Source organism: Chelonoidis abingdonii, chromosome 2, assembly GCF_003597395.2.
Source record: "Chelonoidis abingdonii isolate Lonesome George chromosome 2, CheloAbing_2.0, whole genome shotgun sequence".
Taxonomy (NCBI): Eukaryota; Metazoa; Chordata; order Testudines; family Testudinidae; genus Chelonoidis; species Chelonoidis abingdonii.
Genome location: NC_133770.1, coordinates 19,990,911 through 20,014,687, shown reverse-complemented (window position 1 = coordinate 20,014,687; position 23,777 = coordinate 19,990,911). Strand labels below are relative to the sequence as shown.

The following is a 23,777-nucleotide window of genomic DNA, read 5'->3' as shown; positions in this document are numbered from 1 at the left end:
CATGAGCGCGCTCTCCCATGGACAAAACGTGGCTACACAAGCATTCTTACAGCAGCACAGCTGTATCGGTACGGGTGTGCCACTGCATGCTTGTTAGTGCAGACGTGGACCTAGTGCACTCACAGAGAACACTAATTATTCTGGAACAAAGTGACATTTCTGCCAGAGTAGAGTGTCCACAGGGGGACCTGTTCCGGAATAGCTACAACCCAGTAACCATTTGGGTCAATTTCCCTGTGTGGACACGTCCTGAGTGGGTAAATCTCACTGCAGGGGGTAGCAGATCTCAACGTCTGACTACACAGCGGGGAGGGAGGCCCCCACACTAGACAGTGTCTGTGTGAGCTGGCGCACCACACGTACGTGTGTGTGTGTGTGTGTGTGTGTGTGTGTACGGGGAGGGGCGGGGGGAGCTGGAGGGAGAGACTTGGGAGAAAGCTGGCGGCGTGGGGCTGCGCCAGGAAGGAGGTGGGGGAGGGGACTGGGGTGCGGAGCAGGGAGAAATACGGGGCGGACGGGGGCATGAGGGAAGGGAGGGGAGGGGCCTGCGAGGGGAGCGGCTTCCCTCCTCCCTGTTGTTTGTTAATAGGCAGGCAAGGCATCCCCGCCGCCTACCCCGTTCGTTGGGGAGAGTCCATTGAACGCGGGAAGAAGGGGGGATCGGCAGACTCCGTGGCGTAGTTGAACGCAGGCGCTCGGCCCTGGTTCCGGGAGAGCCCGTGCCCGGAGGAGCGGCCGGGGGAGTCCGTAGCAGCTGGGGACGCTGACAGGACCGCTCGGCTCAATCTCTCCTCCCTCCCCCACCCCCGGGTCCGGGCGGGGGATGGTGCCTTCCGTAGCGCGCGCGCGCCTTGCTCCCGCGGTTCGGCTGCTCTGACGGGGGAGGGGAGGTGAGCGCTAGGCTGGCCCCAGGGAGCGCGGGCCGCGGCTCCGCACGGACGGGAGCATGTTGGCGGGCGGGGAGGAGCTGAAAGTGCCCGAGGAGATGTTTAAAGATGTCAAGTTCTTCGCTGTGGGAGACATCGACCCCAAGGTACCGGGTCACCACCCCCCCCGCTGGGCTCTATGGGTTCTTCCACCGCTTCCCCGCGCGGCTCGCGCCGGTGACAGCCGTGGAAGCTCGCGCCGCTTTAAAGCTCGCGCCGCTCAAAGGTGGGGGTGGGGAGGCACTCGCGCGCCCTCTGAGGATGGGGGTGCAGCCTCTGTGTACCCCTGCGCCGCAGAACCGGCCGCCCTGTGTGCGCAGGCCCCACGGCAGCCTGCGTGGAGCGGCCGGGCCGGGGGAGAGGGACTTCCTGCAGAACAGGGAGGCGGGCCGGGAGCCTGCTGCTGCGCCGGACCGTGCCAGTGCCCCAAGCAGCTGGGACAGCGCTGACCCCGGCCCCTTCCGACGGCGCCAGGCCGCGGGCTCGGCCCCCCGGCAGTCCGCTTCCTCCCCTCCGGGCCTCCTCGCGGGCTCGGCCCCCCCGCCAACCCCCACCCTCCTCCGGGCCAGCCCGCGGGTACAGACTCCCCCACAGCCCTCCCCTCCTTGGGGCCAGCCTGTAGCCACGGCCCCGGGCCAGCTCGTGGGCACTGAAAGGCAGCCTGCCCCGGCCCATCACCAGGCGGCCAATACAGATCCCACTGAGGGACCGCACCTTCCTGTGCCCAGTTCCAGGTCACAGCTACTGACCCCACTCATAGTCTTTCCCTCCCTATATGCTTAGCGTCAGCCTGCAGGCACTGACCCCACTGACAAACCCTTCCGACCAGGTCCAAGCCATGGGCACTGACTGCTCTGTCTCTTCCATGCCCAACTCCAGGTTGCAGGCATGACCTCACTGACATACCCCCTTCACCACCCCATGCCAAATTCCAAGCTATGGGCACTGACTCCTCTGATAATCCCCCCTGACACCCCCAGCACCTGACCATGCTCCCTGACCCCAGTGACAGCTCTCTCCCCAGCTCCAGAACATACTAGTCTTACTTGCTTTTATGCAGAAGGTTAGCTTGTGGGGGATGGAGAACATTGTGTTCTTGGATTTATAATGAATACACTTAAATGTGTGGACTAGGCATGTGATCAGCCTATTTAGTTACTATGTTTGCACATAACTTTGTTAAAACAGGCAGTTATTACTTTTTTGCATGGGAAAAATGTGTTTTGGGGGCTTTTTAGGGCTTGTTATAGTTTCATATGATAAACTTTAAGCATTCATCTCTGAAAGTATTAAAATAGTATAAAAAAACCTATCATCAACTCCAGCAGATGGTTACAAGAACTTAGCTCTACTTTTTAAAGTAAATCAGAATATTCTTGCACTCTAACTTCTTTACAAAGTTTTGGCTGATTGTCAGTAAGTAGCACACAAAGCCCCAGTCAGACCATTCTAAGAAATCACAAACATTCCAGGATTGAAAATCAAACAGAACTTGAAGTGCCACCTGCAGGGATACATGCTCAGGGATGGTGGGGAGTGGGTGGTGTTGTCAAGGCATGAAGTTTCTTAATGGTAGGGTGCACTTGCATCAGAGACAGAATAAAAAAATGGTAGAGTTTTCAGAAACAGTTTACCTAGATTTGTTCTGTTTTTGTAGTTATAATACTATTAAACACAAAAAAGTGGTGTTATTATTATTAAAGTAACAAAGTAAAGCACCCAAAAGATAGGAAATGCCAGAATTAATGTTGCCTGTGCAACCTTAATTCAGCCTCCTCGTGCATATGCATTATGAGACGTTTTTAATTATACGATGATTATTTTTCCCATGAGAAAACCCTGCCTCATTCCTTGCTAGTATGGATGTTGCTTACTTAATGAGCGGCTATTCAGTATTTTGTTTTATCCTCATTGTTCAGTGTGTGTAACCCCATGCCTTATTTACTGCACACTATTCAGACTCCGTAGTGGAGACAGAATTATTAATTTTCTCAAGGGTATTTCTGTGGTGCCTCTCACTATAGTATTAAAGTGCTTCACAAACATATATTAATTAAATCTTCACAACGCTGCTGTGAGCTGAGGGGTGTTATTATTCCCATTTTACAAATGCAGTCTTAATTTTGTCTTTTCCTAACTTTTGAGTGCTTGGGTTTGCAATCTTAATGGTATTTCAATATAGCTTTTTATGTGTAACTTTCTAGGTTTTTAAAAAAGCAAGCTAAAAAATAGAAATTCCAACATGTATTATACTGACACCCACAGTGGTCATCAACAGGGTTGGAACCTTTAGATTCAGTGAAGAGATCTCTGTTATTGTTGGAACAGACCTCCTTTATGGACTAACTAATAGCAGTAGTAGTTTGTCATCCTCTGTATCAACCAACACCTTTACCAGTTGGTTTCATAGATATTTGCTGACAATAGAGGAATGGTTAGCCTCAGGAATCATGAGTTCAAGTCCAGCCTATGGAGGGGAATGTACCCTACCAGGCATAGACTCTCTGGCGATTTGTCCCAAGCATGAGCCCTTCTATCCTGTCCCTCTTTCAGTATTGTCTCTTCCCCACCCCTGCTTCCTTGTCCCATTCCCATTTTTCCTTGCCCTTTCAGTCCCAATCTTCCTTTTTCAGGCTTCTCATCACAGTCTCTCCCCATTCCCACACCTCGTTCCCATTCCCCTTTTCCAGCTCATCTGATCTGTCTCTCCCATCTTCCCACTCCTGCCCCCTGCCTCAGTCTCTTTACTCAGCCAGTCATAGTTCTCCCCTCACATCCTGGCTCCTTGTCAGATCTGTCTCCTCACCCCATCCTTGTACACAGTGGCCCTACTCTGCTCTCAGCTCCTTCTCCAATCTCACTGAACACCCTGCTTCCACCAGCTCTCTGTCCCCGTCCTCCTCCAACATATCCCTTACCAGCTCTCCCCTCAGTCTGCTTGCCTAGCCAGTTTCAGCCTTCTCTTCACCTCCAGCTCCCAGATTCAGCAGACTCCTTGTCCCAGTGTACTCATTTCCATCTCCCCTGCATTTGAATGAGACAGCTTCCCTCTGTCTTGCTTGGATGCCAGCAGAGGGATGTCACTGAGAGCACAAGAGAGACAGGCTCCCTGCTTTCTAACTTCCAGTGCTTGTCCGTACTCCAGCCCAGAGTCACAGGGAGCAGCATGTACAGGGAAATTTTGCTTTGCTGCTGTAGTCCTTGTCTGGAGCATGTTCAGTTGTTCTGTGGGAATGGCATATGTGCAGACTGGTCACATGTAAGAGCTGGGATGGGCTTGAGCATGCTTAGTGAGGAAATAATTTTCAAAGATTTTAGTTGCCAAACTCTTAACAAATCTCTACTTAGCATATGCCAACTGACATATTTGAGTGGCTTTTTATGAAAATGGAAAAACTACATCCCTGATACAGAGGCCATCCCATCCCAGATTTCAAGTCCTTGCTCCAAAGCATCGGAACACTAGAGCGGTTCAAATAAAAGATTGCCAGAATTTTTTAACATGAACAAAGAATGTATTAGTTACTAGTCTGGTTCTCATAAACGGCTAAATTGTTTTGGGACCGTTGCTGTTCAACATTCATAAATGATCTGGCAAAGGGAATAAAAGGTGAAGTATCAAAGTTTTCAGATGATGGAAAATTACTCAAGATCGTTAACTTCAGTGGTCGGGACACCAAAGTGGGCAATGACCCCATTTTAATGGGGTGCCAGGGCTGGCTTAGATTTGCTTAGGACCAGGACCAAAGCCTGAGGGCTTCAGCCCTGGGCATTGGGACTCAGGTTACAGGCCCCCTGCCTGAGGCTGAAGTCCTTGGGCTTCGGCTCCCCACCCCCCTCCCCAGGGGCTCAGGCTGGCTCAGGCTTCATTCCCCGCTCCTGGAGTTGCGTAGTAATTTTTATTGTCCAAAGGGGGTTGCGGTGCAATGAAATTTGAGAATCCCTGGTTAAGTCCAAAGCTCACTGTGAAGAGTTACAAAGGGATCTCACAAAACTGGGTGACTGTGCAACAAAATGGCCGATGAATTTCATTGGTGGTGAATGTGAAGTAATGCATATTGGAAAACATCCCAACTATACATACAAAATGAATTAACTATTACCACTGAAGAAAGAGAGCTTGGAGTCATTGTAGATAGTTCTCTGAAAACATCCACTCAGTGTGCCAAGGTATTCAGAAAAATTAACAGAATGTTAGGAACCATTAGGGCAGGAGTAGATAATAAGACAAACTATTATAGTGCCACTATATAAATCCATGGTACCTTGAATACTGTGTGCAGTTCTGGTCACCCCTGCTCAAAAAAGGGTGAGGGTACAGAGAGAGCCAACAAAAATGATTAGGGGTATGGAACAGCTCCCATGTGAAAAGAGGTGAAGAAGACTGGGACTACTCAGTTTAAAAAAGAGATTAATAAAGAGGGATATGATAGAGGTCTCTAAAATCATGATTGGTGTGGAGAAATTGAATAGGGAAGAGTTATTTAACCCTTCACACTGCAGAAGAGTTAGGGATCACTCAAATTAGTAGGCAGCAGGTTTAAAACATACATAAGGAAGTACTGCTTTCACATGATGCACAATCTATCTGTGGAACTCATTGCCAGGGGGTGTTGTGAAGGCCAAAAGTATAACTGGGCTCAAAAAAAAAATTAGACAAGTTCATGTAGGATAGTTCTAAGTGGTTATAAGCCAAGACGATCAGGGATGCAACCCCACGCTCTGGGTGTCCCTATGCCTCCGCCTGCCAGATACTGGAACTAGAAAACAGGGCCTGTTGTGTTCATTCCCTTAGAAACATCTGACGTTGGCTGCTGTCAGAAGACAGGATACTGGGCTAGATTGACCATACTGGCTCAGACTAATGGTCCTTCTTATGTTCTTATGAAATTTTCCAGAGTGATTCAGCATGAGGCAGAAACTCAGCATGTAAAATTTCAGCCAAATGCTTATAACTTTGCCAAACTTTAACTAACTGAAAACAGGGTCTTTTAATGGGCAATATTGGGCAAACATTATTAATGTTAGGCAGTGCTACCAGCCTTCCCTGCAATGTAATTATGTTTTCTATAAGAAAACAAGAAGAGAACTAAGTGAAATTACTTCTCCAACTCGCGAGGGTTGTTAGTGTTGCTGCATTCATATTTTTCCCAAACCAAAAATTATCAAATGACCTTTTCATTTGTCTTGCTCTTTGGTTTTTAGGTTATTCAGCTTCTGAAAGCTGGGAAAGCAAAGGAGGTTTCTTATAATGCACTGGCTTCCCACATTATTTCGGAAGATGGGGACAATCCCGAGGTTGGAGAATCTCGTGAGGTCTTCGATCTCCCTGTGGTAAAGGTGAGTAACTGCTGTATAACATGGCAGAAGTGTTAATATAATTGTTTCCCACTGTAATTAATTGTATTTTGGGTTTTAAAGTACCATTCATGTTCATCTGATGTGTGAAGAAAGTCAGGGAGGGGTGTCTAACCTGCTTCTAAATTTGGTGCCCACCTTATTTTCTGAATGATGGTTGTATAGGATTCCAAAGCTTAGTATAACCCTTTTACCATGACCGTGTTCTCCCCCCGAACCCTCCCCCCCCCTTTTTTTTTTGGTTACTAGTTGCCTGTTTGTTGTCATTGTCCTTCCCATTTTTTTTTATCACCTTCACCTTTCTTCCTCAGTTATCTAGGGTGATGTGGTCCTAGTCACTTTACAATTATTTTGCCTGAGAAAGTCTATCTGCAGCTGCTGGAAATAAAATACATCAGTTTCTATTATAAAAAGTCATTTGCATATGCATTTCTTCTTCACATGCATATTTTGAGACCTGTTTTTTTAAAAAGTAAGGCCTAGGTAGATTCCATATAAATCTCAATGTTTTCAGCTTTTGTGATGTTATCATGAATCTTTTGGTGTTTTTTCTTAAAGTGCTGGAGTCTTGTGAATACACCAGAATCTCAGCTTTCATTTAAAAAAAAAAAAAAAAAGATGTTTCTTGATTTCATGTTTGAGGAAATGAGCTTGAAAATGTGAACCTAATTGTTTAAGAGCCAGAAAAACAATATAAAGATATTAGAATATATTATTTTTAAAATCTCATGGTTTGGGGATGAGAGGTCATGACTTTTTTATTGTTTTTTTTTTTAATGCTAGAAATTGGCAATACTGAATTCTGGTGGCTTATATTACGTTGTACAGTAGAACTGCAGAGTTATGAACACTAGAGTCACAAAATGACCAGTCAACCACACACCTCATTTGGAACTGGAAGTATTCTGTCAGGCAGCAGTAGAGATCCAAAAAAAAAAAAAAAAAAAAAAAGAAAATACACTAACTCCTTGCTTAATGTTGTGGTTATGTTCCTGAAAAATGCGACTTTAAGTGAAACAATGTTAAGCGAATCCAATTGCCCCATACGAGTTGATGTAAATAGGGGGGGTTAGGTTCCAGGGAAATTTTTTTTTCACCAGACAAAAAACTATGTTATGTATAGATAGATAGATATACACCCAGTATATGTTTTAAACAAACAATACTGTTCGTAGCTATGATGATTGTGAAGCTTGATTAAGGTGGTGAAGTTAGAGGGTGGAAAAGGGAGGGATATGTCCCAGGGAATGTCTTGCTGCTAAATGATGAACTAGCACTCGGCTGAGCCCTCAAGGGTTAACACGTTGTTAATGTATCCTCTCACACAAGGCAGCACGAACAGGAGGGAAGGGAGACAGCACAGCAGACAGAAACAGACACACACCTTGTGTGTGGGAGAAAGAGAGATGCACACTGCCCCTTTAAGTAAGCAGACCCACTCTTCAGTGCATTGTCTTTTTAAGTGGATCAGGAGGTTGAGACAGCAGCTGCTGCCCCAGGCTCTCTCTGTTTCTCTCCATCCGTGTCCCCTCCCTGCTCTGTATGGAGAAGGGGCAAGTGGGGTCAGGAGCAGGGGGGAGGGGGACACCCTTACATTAGCCCTCTCTTCCTTCCCCCTTGCACAGCAAGCAGGAATCTCTGGGAGCAGCTCCAAGGCAGAGTGCAGGAGCAGCACATGGCAGTGGGGAGAGGGACAGCTGACCTGCCCAGCAATTGATAGCCTGCTGGGTGGTTGCAGCACAGGGAACTTAGGGGAGCAGGGAGCTGATGGGGGGGCTGCCGATCCACCCTGGTTACAGGCCCCCACCAGCTAGCTGCAATGGGCTGCTCTTCCTGCAAGCAGTGGACAAAGCAGGTGGCTGCCAAATGACATTAGAAGGGAGCATTGCACAACTTTAAAGGATCATGTTCCTTAATTGATCAGCAGCATAACAACGTTAACGGGATAACTTTAAGTGAGGAGTTACTGTACAGTACTGTATTAAACATAAAGTTTACCCTCCCCTCAAAGAAGGGGGGAAAGCAGCATTTTTCTGCAAAGTAAAGTTTAAAAGCTGTCTTAAGTCAACGTCCAGTTGTAAAGTTTTGAAAAAACAACCATACTGTTTTGTTTAGAGTTACGAACAACCTCCATTCCCGAGGTGTTTGTAACTTTCAGGTTCTACTATAGTACCTGAGTTTGCAAGATAGTGTAGAAATACAAATAAACTAACAGGAACTAGTGGAAGTCAAAAATGAAATTCCAGTAGGAGCAGGTTTCTATTTAAACACAAATCAAACAAGTCCATTTTCTAAGATGTTTTTGGCTCTTTACTTTAGTAATAGTGATTATAATACTTAGCTCTCTTACAGTGCTTTTCATCTGTGAGATCATTGGAAGGGGAGTATCATTTCTCCCTATCACATTCTGGGGTGCAATGCAGACTAGTGAGGGGGGAGGGATAGCTCAGTGGTTTGAGCATTGGCCTGCTAAACCCAGGGTTGTGAGTTCAGTTTTTGAGGGGGCCACTTAGGGATCTGGGGCAAAATCAGTACTTGGTCCTGCTAGTAAAGGCAGGGGGGCAGTTCTATGAGATAGGTTGTGTTACCACCTGCCCTTCAACATTGGGTGCCTCACTATGCTTTGCTGCTGTAGCTCCCAACCTGGGCCCCTAACAAACAGTATGCAGGTCACACCCTGAGCATCTGTATAGCTGCAGCCTTCCAGTCACCTTCTGGCTTCCACCAGTTACCACTTGCAGGTTGACCCCAACCCACTCCCAGTCCCAAAATTTCCCCAAAATGTATGTTCTTCACTGTCTCGCTCTCTCCTGCACAGTTCAGATGTTAGAGGTCTGTTGCCCCTATAAGGGATCAGTATCCAACAGTTTGCTTTTTATCTGGAGATATCCAAAAGTTCAACTTAAATACAACACTGGATTAGTTTTGATCAAAGATTAAAATAACTTTCTTTAACTACAATGAGAGATTTTAAGTGAGTACAAGTATAAAGCATTAAAGTCAGAAGTGATTAAAGAGGAATAAAGATAAAACGTTTTCTAGTCACTGAAACTTAACAAACAAGACTTAGTTCAAGGTAAAATCCTTACACGTCAGACCCATTGCTGGGAACCAAATTCTCAGGTCAGAACCCTTCCAAATCCAGAATCTGGTTCCTTTGTTGTCTTAGATGAAAGAAAGCGAGAGAGAGAGGGAGAGAAAGAAAGTTATAGTACCTAGGGTGATTTTGCCCCTCACTTTTATAGTCTAGTCACCCTTTGAAATGCATCTTCCTGAGGATGGAGACATGGAGTCTCATGGTGAGAGGTTACATGTTATTTGTTAAAATGCAGATTGATCTGTTCCTGCTCCCCTCCGGTGCCAAAGAATGGCCACTTGACCAGTGATTGCCAATCAGCTTTGATGACACCTGGCTAGAGGTGTTAGCTTGTACTTTGTCTTTGAGGAACAAGTTTAGTCCTCCCAGACTTGTCTGGTAAACACATTTCAGTCATAGTTTCAGGTTATGAACATAACTTTACATGTAATGTTGCTACTCACACTTCACCATGATATTATTGACCAGTGAATTGTTAGATTTCAAATGATACGTCACAAGGCATACGTTATGCATGATTATTACACTAATGTGCTAGGTGTAAATACAGGGTTGCATTTGGTCACATGCCCCACTTCATAGATGGGGAAACTGTCACAAAATTGTGTGACCTTGAGACACTTCCCTGCCAGTCACAGACAGAGCTGGGAAACAGACCCCAGGTTTCCAGATTCTTACCCATTCCAGTGCCAAGAGGTGGATTACGGGTGTTTGGGACCCTGGGCCAGAGCAAGGGGGGCCCCCTGGTCCCCCTCCACTCCTGCCAGGGAGCTGAGTTTGGGTGCAGGGGCTTCCCCCGCCCACGCAGTGCTCCTGCCCCATCTGATACTCCTGCTAGAGAGCAGGTTGGGGCATGGGGACAGCTATTTTTCTGGGGGCCCCCCAGTTGGCCGGGGCTCCTGCGCATGGATTCCATTGGCCAGTGACTAATCCACTAGACAGTGCTGCCTCTCTAAGTTCTCTCACTTCTGGTAACTCAGTGCCCCTGCTTTTGTATACAGTAGATACGGATCTGTTCAGCTGGGGTACTTGCAGACACATTGTATGCTATGGCTGATTGTTTGTGTGAAATGCTCTGTGGCTTACTCATGTAGGCATAAACAAGGAGATTGCTGTCAGTCTTAGATGCAGAGGAAGGATTTAGAAGCATTAACAGTGCTTTCCACTTCCTAATGGCTTTAATTTAAATAATTTAATTTCATGTAGTAGTTTCATCTTTTTTTTTTTTTTTAAAACATTTCTCAGGTAGAGGGGCAGGACTTTCAGCTAAACTGTTTGATCTGATCTGATAACATCATGGCATGAGCTTGTAAATCAAGAAGATAAGCCTAAGTATGAACAGAGAGGGAGTTATAGTATGTAGCTAAAATAGGGAAAAGAAATAGAGAAAATGGAAAAGGTAAAGCCTAAGAAAGTTTAAGGAAAAACAAAATGAATCTTTGGGAGTGGGGAGAGCATTAAATCCTCAAAATAAATACATATATCTTTAATTCTATATATCTTTAAGGGAGTCTAAAAATATGGTGGTTCAAGCAGGGAACTGAAAGTCAGGAAACCTGGGTTCTTTCCAGTCTTTGCTGCTGCCTTGCTCAGTTTAGCTGTGTTTAAAAGCTAGTTATATCATGTGAGGTGTTGTGAACATTAAGTAAATTGTTTATAAAGCACTTGGTGATCCTAAGATGAAAGTTATAGAACTGAAGAGTGGTTTTAAAATGAGTACAAACAGAAATCAAACTATTATTTGTGTGTATTGGTGCAGATATTTCACTAAAAATATACTTCATTAATTTTATCTTGCAGCCTTCCTGGGTGATTTTGTCTGTTCAGTGTGGAGCTCTTCTGCCGTATCCTTACAATTTGAACAACTCAATAGGAACATACTGTATGAAAAATATGTCAAAATTAAAGTATATGTTCTGCATATTAAATGCTAAAATCTGTTGCAGCAATATGGGTGCACTGTTAAAGCCAAAAAATCAGGAAATACAGAACATAAGGCCCTCATACTGCATGCATTTACACATGTGGTTAACCTTACTAATGCAGGTAGTCCCACTGTTACTACCTATGGTAGTAAATGTTAAACCACATGCATACACATTTGCAGTATCAAGGCCTAAAGGTCTAATAATGTCTTCACAATGCAAATAATAAATAGTAATTCGGTTATACTGTATATGTCTAGTATTATCTATACCTGTTCTTTCTGATTAAGAATGTAGATTTATTAGTGTTTATGCTGTAAAATCTGCATCAGACGACACTGTTTGTGCAGGTTGGCTGAGTCAGTGTTGCTGTATAACCATAACTTAGCATTTCCTTGACTTTTATTTTAATTTTGCAACCTTATCTGACCTAAGTGGTGGTGTATTCTACAATGTATTGCATTTCCATTTAATAAAAAATGAAGAAGTGTAGGGGTGGGAGTCGCATGGATGACTTGCAAAGACAACTTCAGCATTATCAGCATTCAGTGGTTCCAGTCAGGCTTTGAAGTTAAACCTTCAGTGAAGGTGAATAAAGTGGCAAGTTCCCCAGCCTTTGGTTCTGCTACTGGCTTGAGACAGTCTTCTGCAAATCTGGGTTAACTCAGTAGCAACATGTTTCTTTTTATGTTGTAATGATTGTATCTTTTGTATAAAGGGGCCAGAATTATTTCTTTTTAATGAAAGTTTTGAATTTGCAGTCTATTGGCCTATGGAGCAGCCATTTCACAGATGCTCTAAATTGGTTATCCATTTATTTTTTTAATGCCCTCAATTTGTGGCAGTTCTTTTGCAGTAACTTGTTTTTGTTTCAATGAGATATGTACAGTATCTCTGCAGCAAGTTTTCCAAGCAGCAGCCCAGGAGTAGCTACCCCTGTGCATGTCAGATTGGATGGAGAGAACATGCAGTGTTAATGTAACAAAGAGTGATAGGCCTTAATTAGGCATTGCAGAAATGGTTAGCAGATGCTTGATTTAGTATGTCCAAGGGTGATTTTTTAAAAAAAAACACTTTATTTTGCCAAGTTTTTAAAAACTTGTTCATGGACATATTTGTTTGTGAAGGCTATTAGCATGGCAAGTTTCAAAACTGAGCCATTTGTGAATTATTTGTGAGGAAGGAAAAAGCGGTACGTACTTTTAAAATGGGTAAAAGTGAGGATTTTTTTAACGTTTTCAGAGTTTACACTTTCAAAACAAATAATCTTTCAGGAGAGGCAAAGTATGGACATTTCAGCCAAATAACTGAACTTCTACAAAATATGAACATAGAAAAATGGTGGTATAATTTATCTGTAATGATTATTGCCAGGCCTCCACAAACAGCCAGGCTTGGCCCCGCCTATGGTCCACCGCCAGACCCCTCCTGCCAGTTCCCCTGACTCAGTACTGTGGCCCGGGGCTGGCACTGGGGCCACACTGTCCACCTAGAGCTCCAGGGCTAGGGCTGTGCCACCCGCCCTCCAGGCACTCAAGGGTGGGGATTTGGGTGGAAAGGGCAGTACTAGGCGCTAGCCTCCCACAGCCAGTGGTTCACGCGCTGCCCATGCTGCCAGGTGATTTCTTTAATAGCATTCTTAACACTGTAGCATGTGGTAGAGCATTCCCTCTGCTATATTACTTCTATGTACTATTTATTGAAGGTGTCATTTAAAAAAATTTTTAGTGTATTTTTCAGTTGGTAGCGATGTCATCCTTCGATGTTATTTTAATTGAAAGCCACAGGCTACTTAACATTTTGGCTTTTCTGTTAAGCCAAAGATTGAAGGGATGTGGACTCCAAGGCCTTGTCTACACTACAGGGGGAGATCGATCTAAGTTACGCAACTCAGCTATGTGAATAGCGTAGCTGAAATTGACATATCTACTTACTGCGGGGTTCACCCTCGACTCCCCTTGCCCTTCTTGTTCAGGTGGAGTACAGGAGTCGATGAGAGAGCGATTGGCTGCCAATACATCGATCACCATGTGTCGAACCCCTGGTAAGAGTAGACAAACTCTTACACTTTTTTGCCAATAGGGATGTGCAGAGAAGGATTTATGCAGTGTTATAGCCAAGTCAGTGCCAGGATAGTAGAGACACAACATGGGCTAAATACAAGATAGAACAAATTGTTTATCTTAAGTAGTTACTACATATTTCAAGGGACCATTCAAGTGAAGTGATCCATTAACACCTCTCCAGTCATTGAGAGGAAAGCAGCTGGGGGGTGAGGGTGGGGTGTTGTTTGTGGGTTATAGAATGTTGTAATAAACCATAAATCCATGGTCTCTAGTCAGTTCCTGATTTTTAGTGTCTAGCAAATTTATGAACTTAGGCTCCCAGGCTCGTCTTTTGAAAATATTATGCAGGCTTCCTTTGAGGATGAGTACAGATAGGTCAGATATAGAGTAATCGCCTTGTGAAAAGGAAGGATTGGCACATTGGCAGGACAGCGTGGGGAAGCCCTGCAGCTCCTGCTGATACAGCGCAGTCTTTAGGACATCGATTCAGAATTTTTTACAATCTCTACATTAAATAAAACAAAACCTGCAAGCTGTGGAGACACAAGTAAGCAGAAAAATACCATGTTATCATTATCATTTCTGGATGTTGGTGGCCAGATTTTCAGACAGGCCTCTGCACTTGTGCATAAGCAGTCTGCATTTGCACAGAGAAACCAGGTAGTTGCCTACCTCACCAGTTTGTTTGTGGATAGCCTGTTTGTGTCCAGGGTTGCAGATTGGGTAATGAAGCACCCTTATTGCAAAGTTGAAGTTTGAAAATTTGGTCCTAGGAGACCCTTTATAACAGATAGTGATTCAGGCTGATGCTTCCCTTCTGTGAGAATTGCCTGGCAGATGAGCTCAGAATCTTGTGTTACCTTTTCTTCCCTTTATACCAGATTCAAGTATAAAAGGATAGAGTTCTTTTTGACAGCCAACGATGCAGTAAGCTTTTTATGCCCTTTGAATGTTTAAAAGGGCTTGAAATACTTACCAGATAGCTGCTAGAAAACTACTAACCAGTAGACTATAGCTGCTTGCCAGAAGCTGATAAGAAAGTTGAGAGCTGTTGAGGGTGCACCTCTTATGGGTTCAGGGGAAGCTGCTAGAAAGTGTGAGAAGGGATAATCTGAAAACAGCCTATGATAGGATTTTTAGAAATGCTCAGCATTGGCCTTACTACTTCCACGACTTCACTGGCAGCAGAATTAGGCCAACACTTAATCACTTTTGAAATTCCACCTTGAATGCTCTATTGCAGAGTTTGTTTACCTATTTAGAGATAGCAAGAGCTTGTCCTGTATGGGGAGTATCATGTCCTGTATCTGTCCCTGCGGGGCCCTATATTTTATGTCATTCTCGACTTGTCTGATAAGGTCTTTTGGAGCTTGTCATCATCTTGCTGAGGTCCACAGCACCATTACAATTGGAATTTCAGTCTGTTTGCAGAGTAGGGGCAGAACCAGACCTGTCAGAGACTGGGAGGCGGGCAATGCCCTGTTTTCTGAAGTTCCTTCCATTTTCTTTTTTGCCTCCCCAGCAACAGGTGGCTCAACCAGATCCCCTGGCTTCAGAGCTTTTCTGAGGAAAATTACAAAATTTATTTCAGATTTTCAGACTAACAATTTAGTTCATTACACTAGATTAGTGTCCCAGGACTGCATTTTACTTTTTGGGAGCTTCCCCTGAACTCCCTTTACCCTTTTGAGGTTTTTCCAGCATCTATAGGGATACCTGTAGCTTTCATCAAATGTGGTCACAGCACGCTGTCCAGAGGGAAAACCCTGTGGAGCTACGTAAGAATTACAGGAACAATTGTATCTGGTTCCCAGTCTCAGCAACCCATGCAGAGGCCATCACGTGAATTCAGTCGTCAGTCATGCTCGTCTGGTGATGGATTGCAGCCTGCTCCTCCTCCTATTTTTAGCTTCAGAGAACCAGGGAGAAGCAGAGCAGGGCCCTGTCTGAGGCATCTAAAGGAGGTTTGTCTTCAGAGCATTCCCATTTTACTATCTTCAGACAATTCTTTGTTTTGCAGATGAATCACAGCCTTCTTCTTTTCTCAACTTCAGTCATTTTCATTTGATGTTACAATGTGCTCCCTGCGGACTCTCTCCAGGATCGTGGTATCAGTAATGCTGGATTTAGGGAAGAAAGAAATTTGCTTATCTTTTTCTAGACAATTTTTCTGATCAGGGATCTGCACAAAGAGAAAGCTGAAGCAAATACACGGAGTGATATGGTTCCTGGAGTATCTTGGATTCAGGACAAATACACGCATATGGTAGCAAGGAAGTCAGTCATTGTCTGGGGATGAGGATAAATATTATCAAGTACAAGGTTTCATCACAGAAGATGAAGATGACCATAATGGAAAGCAAGTAGTATCAGAAACAAAAATCCAATTCTTATTGGAGCCTATTATGAATTCTGAACCCATTCACAGGCATAGCTGGAATTACTGGATAGATATCTCCTCTGCCTCTTACCCAGTCTTATCTGTTTTCAGAGATCTAGCTCCAGTTGTATATTCTCTGCCCTTTTTTGCAGTTCTCCTGATTCTTTTCATGGAAGATTCCAGAAAGAGAAAATACAGCATCCACCAGCTAGAACACAGTGATTAATTGAGGTCTCATAGTATTGTTCCTTCCATAGATGATAAAGCCCAGTCCTTAGGAGCACTGACAGTCTCAGGGTAGAGTAGTCATGTCTCCTATACAATATTGAGATCTGCTAGACTGCCACATAGCCGTCAATACATAACTTCACCAAATTCTGTATATTGGTCATTCAGTCTTAGTGAATGCCATTTCCTTGGTTTTGGCAGAAGTCTTTTCCATGCTTACAGCCCAGTGGAAGATGGAGGATATAATATATGCACTACCTCATTTTGGATATCCATATTAAAAGGATTGCCCTGCGTCTCACCCTGGAGGCGCACTGCTATAAAAATCCCATTGTAACAGTTCTGTGGTCCTTGGAATGAAGAATAGAAAAATTATCTGTGATTGCATGAAAAATTATTTTCTTAGTGTGACGAGGTCCCCAGATCTGGCCCATCTTGCACACAAATGGATCATACAGAATAGAGATGGCTATGGACATCCAAAAATTTGGGTTTGTTGTTGTTAAGTGCAATTTACCATGCTTTGTAGTAGGAGAAACCCTTATGTTTTTCCTGAAAATATAGTTAACAAACCTACTATTTAGCAAGGTAGATTTACATAAAAACAGCCATATTGGGTCAGACCAATGGTCCCATCTATCCCAGCATCCTGTCATCTGACAGTGGCCAATGCCAGGAGCTTCAGAGAAAACGAACAGGACAGGCAGTCTTGAGTTATCCATTCCATCATCCAGTCCTAGCTCCTGGCAGTCAGAGGCTGGAGACACCCATGGGGTAGCATCCCTGACCATCTTAGCTAATAGCCATTGATGGACCTATCCTCCACGAACATATCTAGAACAGTGTTATAGTTTTGACCTTCACTACATTCCCTCGCAATGAGTTCCACAGGTTGATTGTGCGTTGTGTGAAGAAATATTTCCTTTTATTTTAAGCCTGCTGCCAGTTAATTTCATTGGGGTGAGAGAAGGGGAAGGAGACAGGTTATATTGTGTTAGGTGTAGTAAGTAATGCTACTTTATTCATTTTCTCCACACTAGTCATGATATTATAGCCTTCTATCATATCTCCCCTTAGTCGTCTCTTTTCCAAGCTGAAAAGTCCCAGTCTTTTTAATCACTTCATATAGAAGCTTTTCCATACCCTTAATCACTGTTTTTCCAGTTCTAATGTATCTTTTTTGAAATGGCATGACTAGAACTGAAATTGAATTATCCTGGCTGTAGAAGTTCTCAGCGGTAGGGAACTTAAGGGAACAGGGTATTCCCCTGGTGCCAGCCTCTGACAAATCTGGTTCTGTCCCCAACCTGCAAGCAGGCTGACGTACACATTGTAATGGATCTGCTGTTCTCATTACTCAAAGAAAAAAAATATTGAAGTAAGCACAGATCATTTTTCCTATTTTACCATCCCGAAAAGAGGGTCAATTATACTTTCTCCCCACTAGCAACCGAAGAGGCAGTGGGAGGAGTTTCTCTCTTTCTTACCACTCTGATAGAGGGTAGGAGGCAGTCTGCCCTCTTCTCCTTTGCTGCTGGAAAATAACAGATTTACATTTCCCATTCTTTCTTTCTTGTCTTCCACTCCCACTTTTCACACCTTTGTTCTGCTTCTTGTAATTTTTCTTAGAGGCAGAATGAAAAGGATCGGTTCCACTCTTGCTCTGTATACAAGTGAGATCTCCATTGAAACTCAGAAATTGCTGCTGAGTATGCTATGAGCAGCTGCTAATGCAGGGAATAGACCTACGCCAAGTAGCAGAGGATTGAACCTCTGCCTTATAATATGTTTCTAAGCAGTATTAAAGTGAAACATACAAGAACTTTTCATTAGTCTTATTGCTGTTTGAACTCTATATGTAACAGCAGTAAAACTGATTATGTTCTTGTAAATTTTAGTGTGCTGTGGCAGTCATTGACAGCTTTCCACTTGCTATGTACGGTCTTTCTTCAGTCCTTGTGGTTTAGTTATTATTTACAAGGCGCCGTATGTGTTCATGGCACTCTATGGTAATATAGGAATTAAAGGTGCAATCATAGAGGTTTTTGCGTTTTGTGATGTCAGTTACAGTATAAGTGTGTGAGTATTTATATCATCTGTATAAAATAATGTCTCAACAATGTTTTTTTTCTTAAACATGCATGTTGTGGTTAAAATTTGCATAGTGTTATTAATATGTTTATGTTGTGTGTATTCTGTGATGCTGACTTAATTTGAAGAATTTTCCTTCTGTTGCCTGGCAGTTTCCAGCGTTCTCTAATCAGTGTTTTCAAACAGAAACCAAGGCCAGGCAAAAGCTCTAGTGTGTGTATTAAAGGGGAAAAAAGTGAAGCCATGGAGGCATATGAGAGTACTGCATAAAATGACTGTAAATGTTTGTTATCCTCAGAGTTCTGCTGAATGTTGTAAACTTTTGAAAAAGAGCTCTTCCAGCCTATAGAAATGTACAATAATGGGCATGCTATTGCCATCTTTGAAATATGTTTTGGTTTTTTTGGTTTTTTAGTATAGTACTATTAAGCTGTCTGAAAGTTCGTATAAGTTTCACTTTGATACTCTTAAAAAAGAAAAAAGAGCTAAGGAAGAATCCTCTGCTGCTTGGATGAGGTGTGGTGGTCCAGTCCTTGCCTTAGTAGCTGCTCACAGCATATTGAATAGCAGTAGCTTAGTAAATAACTTCCAAGTGTCTCATTAGTTTCACTGGTGTCCTCAACTGTACAGAGAACAGGAGTACATCAGCAAGGAATATACATATACTTTCTGTATAAATTATGAAGTACAAATCAATTTTTAATTAGATTTTGTTGAACTCTTTACAAAAAGAGCACCATTTCACTGCTCTGTTTCAACTGCTCTGAAAAGACAATGACATCCAAAAAACGAAATCTTAGTATTGTTTATAATATTTATGATTCCCTTGCCCTTCCAAAGCACATGGTGGGGGCGGGGGAACAAAACTAAGTCAAAATTAAGGTCCTTCTGTACATGCTTAGCTTGATGCATACAAGTGGTCCCAATGAGAGTGTTAGTGTTTGTAAGTTCAGGAGCTAAATCATAAGAAAAACAGGAATAAAATATCAAAAAGTCTGGCAGAGTTATGTGATTGTGATCCTCCTACATGGAGGGCCCATGGTTATAAAGACAAGGTACGTGTCTGAAAAATAAGTTGATGGTTTTATGTCTTCGTTGTTTTTTTCTTTTTTTCTTTTAGTGGGATAGAATGTGCTGAAAAGGCTGTCCAGGAGGAGCCAGATCACAGTACCATTTAGGGCCCCTGGAGTAGTTCGAAGTAATTTGGATCAGTTTGACTAGAAACTTCTAAATTTTTACTGAAACTTGCAACTTGAAGAAAAAACCTCCACTTTGAAAGACTAGCGTGCGTTGGTTGGTTGGTTTGGCTTTTTTAATGGTCAAATCTATGCAAAGTGCTGTGCATAACATCATTAATTCTCTTCCGAAACCCCTCAAAAAATTTCCATTTTGGTTTTGTTATGTCCTTGACATCTGTTTCCCAGGGTGAATGGTTTCTCTCCCGAATCATGTCAGATCTTTTTTGGAGTCACTGCTTGTCTCTCTCAGGTGAGAATATAACCATTTTAAAGAAATATAACTTAGAATAATTTACAATACATTTGTATACTTTTGGGTTCTGATTCTTGTTTTTCTTATCTTTCTACATGTATCATGACTTTTCTTCTTTGGTGTACCACTACGTGAGCAGCATAACCCTAAATACTGAATTGGATATCACATATGGGGATCCACAGAATCATTCAACACTTAGCATAAAAGGGGAATGATTTATATGGCATTCAGCAGTATAGAGATACTGTAGTATGCAGAGAGCAGCGTGTAGGAATTATGTGCCTTTTACTTTTAAATTATTTGCAACTTTTGGGGATTTTTTGTTTTGCTTGTTATCCATGCACTAAGCAGGAAAACTTTGCAGAATAACTGATTGCTATGATTATACCTATTCTTCTGTGCACTAACACTTTACTGAAGGTGCCACATCTAAAATTTGAGACAGGCTAGGCTAGAGCCCTGGGAAGATGTATGCAGTTGCTTAATTCTGAACACTGTGAGCATTCCTATTGAAATCAGTGTGTGAACAGGTGCATTCACCTTTACACGTTGATGCCCTATAGTTTTAAATTGCTGCTATTGCTGGTGCTGTAAGGAAAAATGTTAATTTTCTGTTGCATACGAATGATTGTCCAGGTTTACCTGGCATGTCAGGCAGAATAGAACATAATCTGTTAGAGGCAACAAGCACTTCTGATTGTCTTCATGTGTTGTTAAATGTGGTCTCTTGGTTTTAATTCTGTTTTACTTTTTGTTTGTGCCATTTTCCCTAACAGACATTAATACTTCAGATTTTTAAGGATAGGATAAGTTCATTTGAAGAATATTGAAGCTGGGATATTTTTTAAGGCTGCGAGTGTCTTGATCATTACAATTACATACAATGCCTAGGAATTAGGTAGCCATTGCCTTGGATAACCAACCAATTTTTGGTTGTTATTCAATGACATTCCCTAAGTTGGAGAATGTTAATGCAAGTAAAGTCCATAAAGCAGTCTTTTTTATTCTAAGAGGTTTTTTTCCGAGTAGCCAGTTTTGTAAGGTAATGATTGAAGCTAAATAAACAGGCTGTCTTGAATGAATCTGCAAAACTTGATATTGAAATTTTAGTTCTATAGTTGTTACTCCCCCCCCCCCCAAATAATACCTTATTTTCAGGTTAGCAAAAGTGAAGAACATCTCTAAAGTTTCTTCTCAGTGTATGGGTTAAGGAATTGTCCTTCAATGTTTTTTTTGTAAACTTTCATACTAATCCTTTATTTAAAAATGGTGCAAAGTAGAACATTAGTCAAGTTGCAGAACCGTATTTTACAAACTACATCTAAAAGGTTTATTTTTAACTTCCTATTAGATTTCATCTGAAGACCGAAGCGTGCTGTGGGCTTTGATTACTTTTTATGGAGGGGATTGCCAGCTGAGCCTCAATAATAAGTGTACTCATTTGATTGTGCCTGAGCCAAAGGGGGTAAGAGTTTATTACATGTACAGTCTTTCCTGGTGTAGTTCTCATTTGCTTCTGAGTAATCAAACAATTTTCACTATTCCTGAAGTTCTTTAGAGTCTCAAATTGCTTGCTGAATTTGAACAGCTGAACTGATCATGTTAATGCATTGCAGCTAATTGTCTCATACTTATTTTCCCTAAAGCTTTGAGTTTGATTAATTCAAAAGGTATCCCAGCTTCAGTTTATGTATTTCTAATCTGATTTATAGCTGCATAAAAACTTTAGACATCAAATAGTTATTTGATAAATAACTGGCTTTACAGTTGCCTTCCTAGTTACTCATATACACTAGTCCCGGAGTCGGCAACCTTTCAGAAGTGGTGTGCCAAGTCTTCATTTATTCACTCTAATTTAAGGTTTTGTGTGCCAGTAATACACTGTAATGTTTTTAGAAGGTCTCTTTCTATTAGTTTATAATATATAACTAAACTATTGTTGTATATAAAGTAAATAAGGTTTTAAAAATGTTTAAGAAGCTTAATTTAAAATTAAATTAAAATGCAGAGCCCTTCGGACTGGTGACCAGGACCCAGGCAGTGTGAGTGCCACTGAAAAAGAGCTCACGTGCCGAAGGCGGCACACATGTCATAGGTTGCCTACCCCTGCACTAGTCAGTAGTGCATGTGCATTAGTATATGTCCTTTATAATTACTTAGTGGCATTCCTGAAGAAAAATTACAAGGCTAGAGTAGAAATACTTAAAACCACATATTGACTCTATAATCTTATTACTAGACTATCACTGAAAAAAGATTTGCAGTGCCTTCCATTATGTTGACATTTTAGGGGTGTATGTGTATGGGGAGAAGAATCCAAAAGGCAACCCTAAATAACAAAATTCCAAAAGGATTTTCCTCTTGGAGGAAGATGAAGGGTTATTTTGTCCCACTAATTACTGCATCATATTTTGATGAGAAATACTGAGCATTTATACAGAATTTTTAATATTCAGAGCTCTTCACAAACCCTAGCTAACCTTCAGATTAAGTATGTGGTACTGCCTTTATATGGTTGGGGAAACTGAATAATAGGCTAAGGACTTTGCCAGAGATGACACACAGAGAAACCACCAGAACCAAGTCTTATAGTGTCCTATTAGTAATGTTCTAATTATGACAGTTCCAGTATAAGTACTTATTTCAGGTACTTTCTTTTCTGGGAAAAAAGTCCTAATGTGTTTGTTCTCAAACCATAATTAAATATTTAAAAACATAAAAATAAAAAAAACCCCAAACCACAAAAAATTTTGCTTAGACATTTTGAGCCATCTTATCAGTGGATACAGCAAGGTTTTCTTTGGTAACTTAGGCACTGATCCTGCAAGTACTTTAACAAATGCTTGACATTATGGATGTGAGTAGTCTATAAAAAAAATTGTGAAGTTAAGCATGTGTCTGAAGGCCTGCTGAACTGAGGGTCTAAAATGTATACTTTAAACTTGTTGTGTAGATCTTTGTCAAGTTTGGAATTTTTTGATTGAGAAATAATTCTTTTATACATGTGTCAGGGTTCCCTCCCCGCTCTGAACTCTGGGGTACAGATGTGGGGACCCGCATGAAAGACCCCTTAAGCTTATTTCTACCAGCTTAGGTTAAAAACTTCCCCAAGGTACAAATTCTTCCTTGTCCTTGGACGGTGTCGCAGCCACAGCCAAGTGAGTTAGACAAAGATTCAGGAAAAGGACCACTTTTTTCTGTTTCCCCAAAATATCCCTCCAAGCCTCTTTACCTCCTTTCCTGGGGAGGCTTGAGAATAATATACCAACCAAATAGATAAACAAGATGATTACAGACCAGATCCATGGGTTTTTAGGACACTAAAAATCCAATCAGATTCTTAAAAACAGAACTTTATTATAAAGAAAAAAAATAAAAGAAGCACCTCTGTAAAATCAGGTTGGAAGGTAGTTTTACAAGGTAGTAAGATTTAAAACACAGAGGATACCTCTCTAGGCAAAACTTCAAAGTTACAAAAAACAGAACTAAACATCCCTCTTAGCATAGGGAAAATTCACAAGCTAAAACAAAAGATACATTTCCTTGCTATTACTTACTATTTCTGTAATGTTAGATGTATCATTCAGTAGGAGCTGGATTACTTACTTGGTCCCTCTCTTCATCTCAGAGAGAACAACAAAGAGCACAACCCCCCCCCCTCCCCATTTGAAAGTATCTTCTCTCCCCATCGGTCATAGAATATCAGGGTTGGAAGGGACCTCAGGAGGTCATCTAGTCCAACCCCCTGCTCAAAGCAGGACCAATTCCCAACTAAATGATCTCAGCTAGGGCTTTGTCAAGCCTGACCTTAAACCTCTCTAAGGAAGGAGAGTTCACCACCTCCCTAGGTAACCCATTCCAGTGCTTCACCACCCTCCTACTGAAAAAGTTTTTCCTAATATCCAGCCTAAACCTCCCCCACTGCAACTTGAGACCATTACTCCTTGTTCTGACATCAGGTACCATTGAGAACAGTCTAGATCCATCCTGTTTGCAGCCCCCTTTCAGGTAGTTGAAAGCAACTATCAAATCCCCCCTCATTCTTCTCTTCTGCAGACTAAACAGTCCCAATTCCCTCAAGCCCTACATTATACAGCCATAAAATGCCTTAGCCTTCTTGCAACACAGGCACACTGCTATGACTCATATCCAGCTTCTCAATCCACGTACCCTAATCCTTTTCTGTAGAACTGTCCTAGACCATTTGGTCCC

The 23,777-nt window shown here is 42.4% G+C and overlaps 1 protein-coding gene across 2 annotated transcripts in view; it reads left to right on the top strand.

Annotated features, from left to right (window-relative positions):
• Nucleotides 1–483: 483 nt before the first annotated feature.
• PAXIP1 (PAX interacting protein 1) overlaps nt 484–23,777 on the top strand; it is a 96,867-nt gene continuing 73,573 nt past the window's right edge. The window contains exons 1-5 of one of the 2 annotated variants that reach the window (XM_032775620.2): nt 484–1,033; nt 6,132–6,266; nt 11,182–11,225; nt 19,496–19,559; nt 20,917–21,030. In XM_032775620.2, coding sequence (XP_032631511.1) covers nt 947–1,033; nt 6,132–6,266; nt 11,182–11,225; nt 19,496–19,559; nt 20,917–21,030 — 444 coding nt within the window. In that variant the 5' untranslated portion in view covers nt 484–946. The remainder of the gene's footprint in view (nt 1,034–6,131; nt 6,267–11,181; nt 11,226–19,495; nt 19,560–20,916; nt 21,031–23,777) is intronic. The other variant, XM_075062194.1, reaches the window with a different exon arrangement.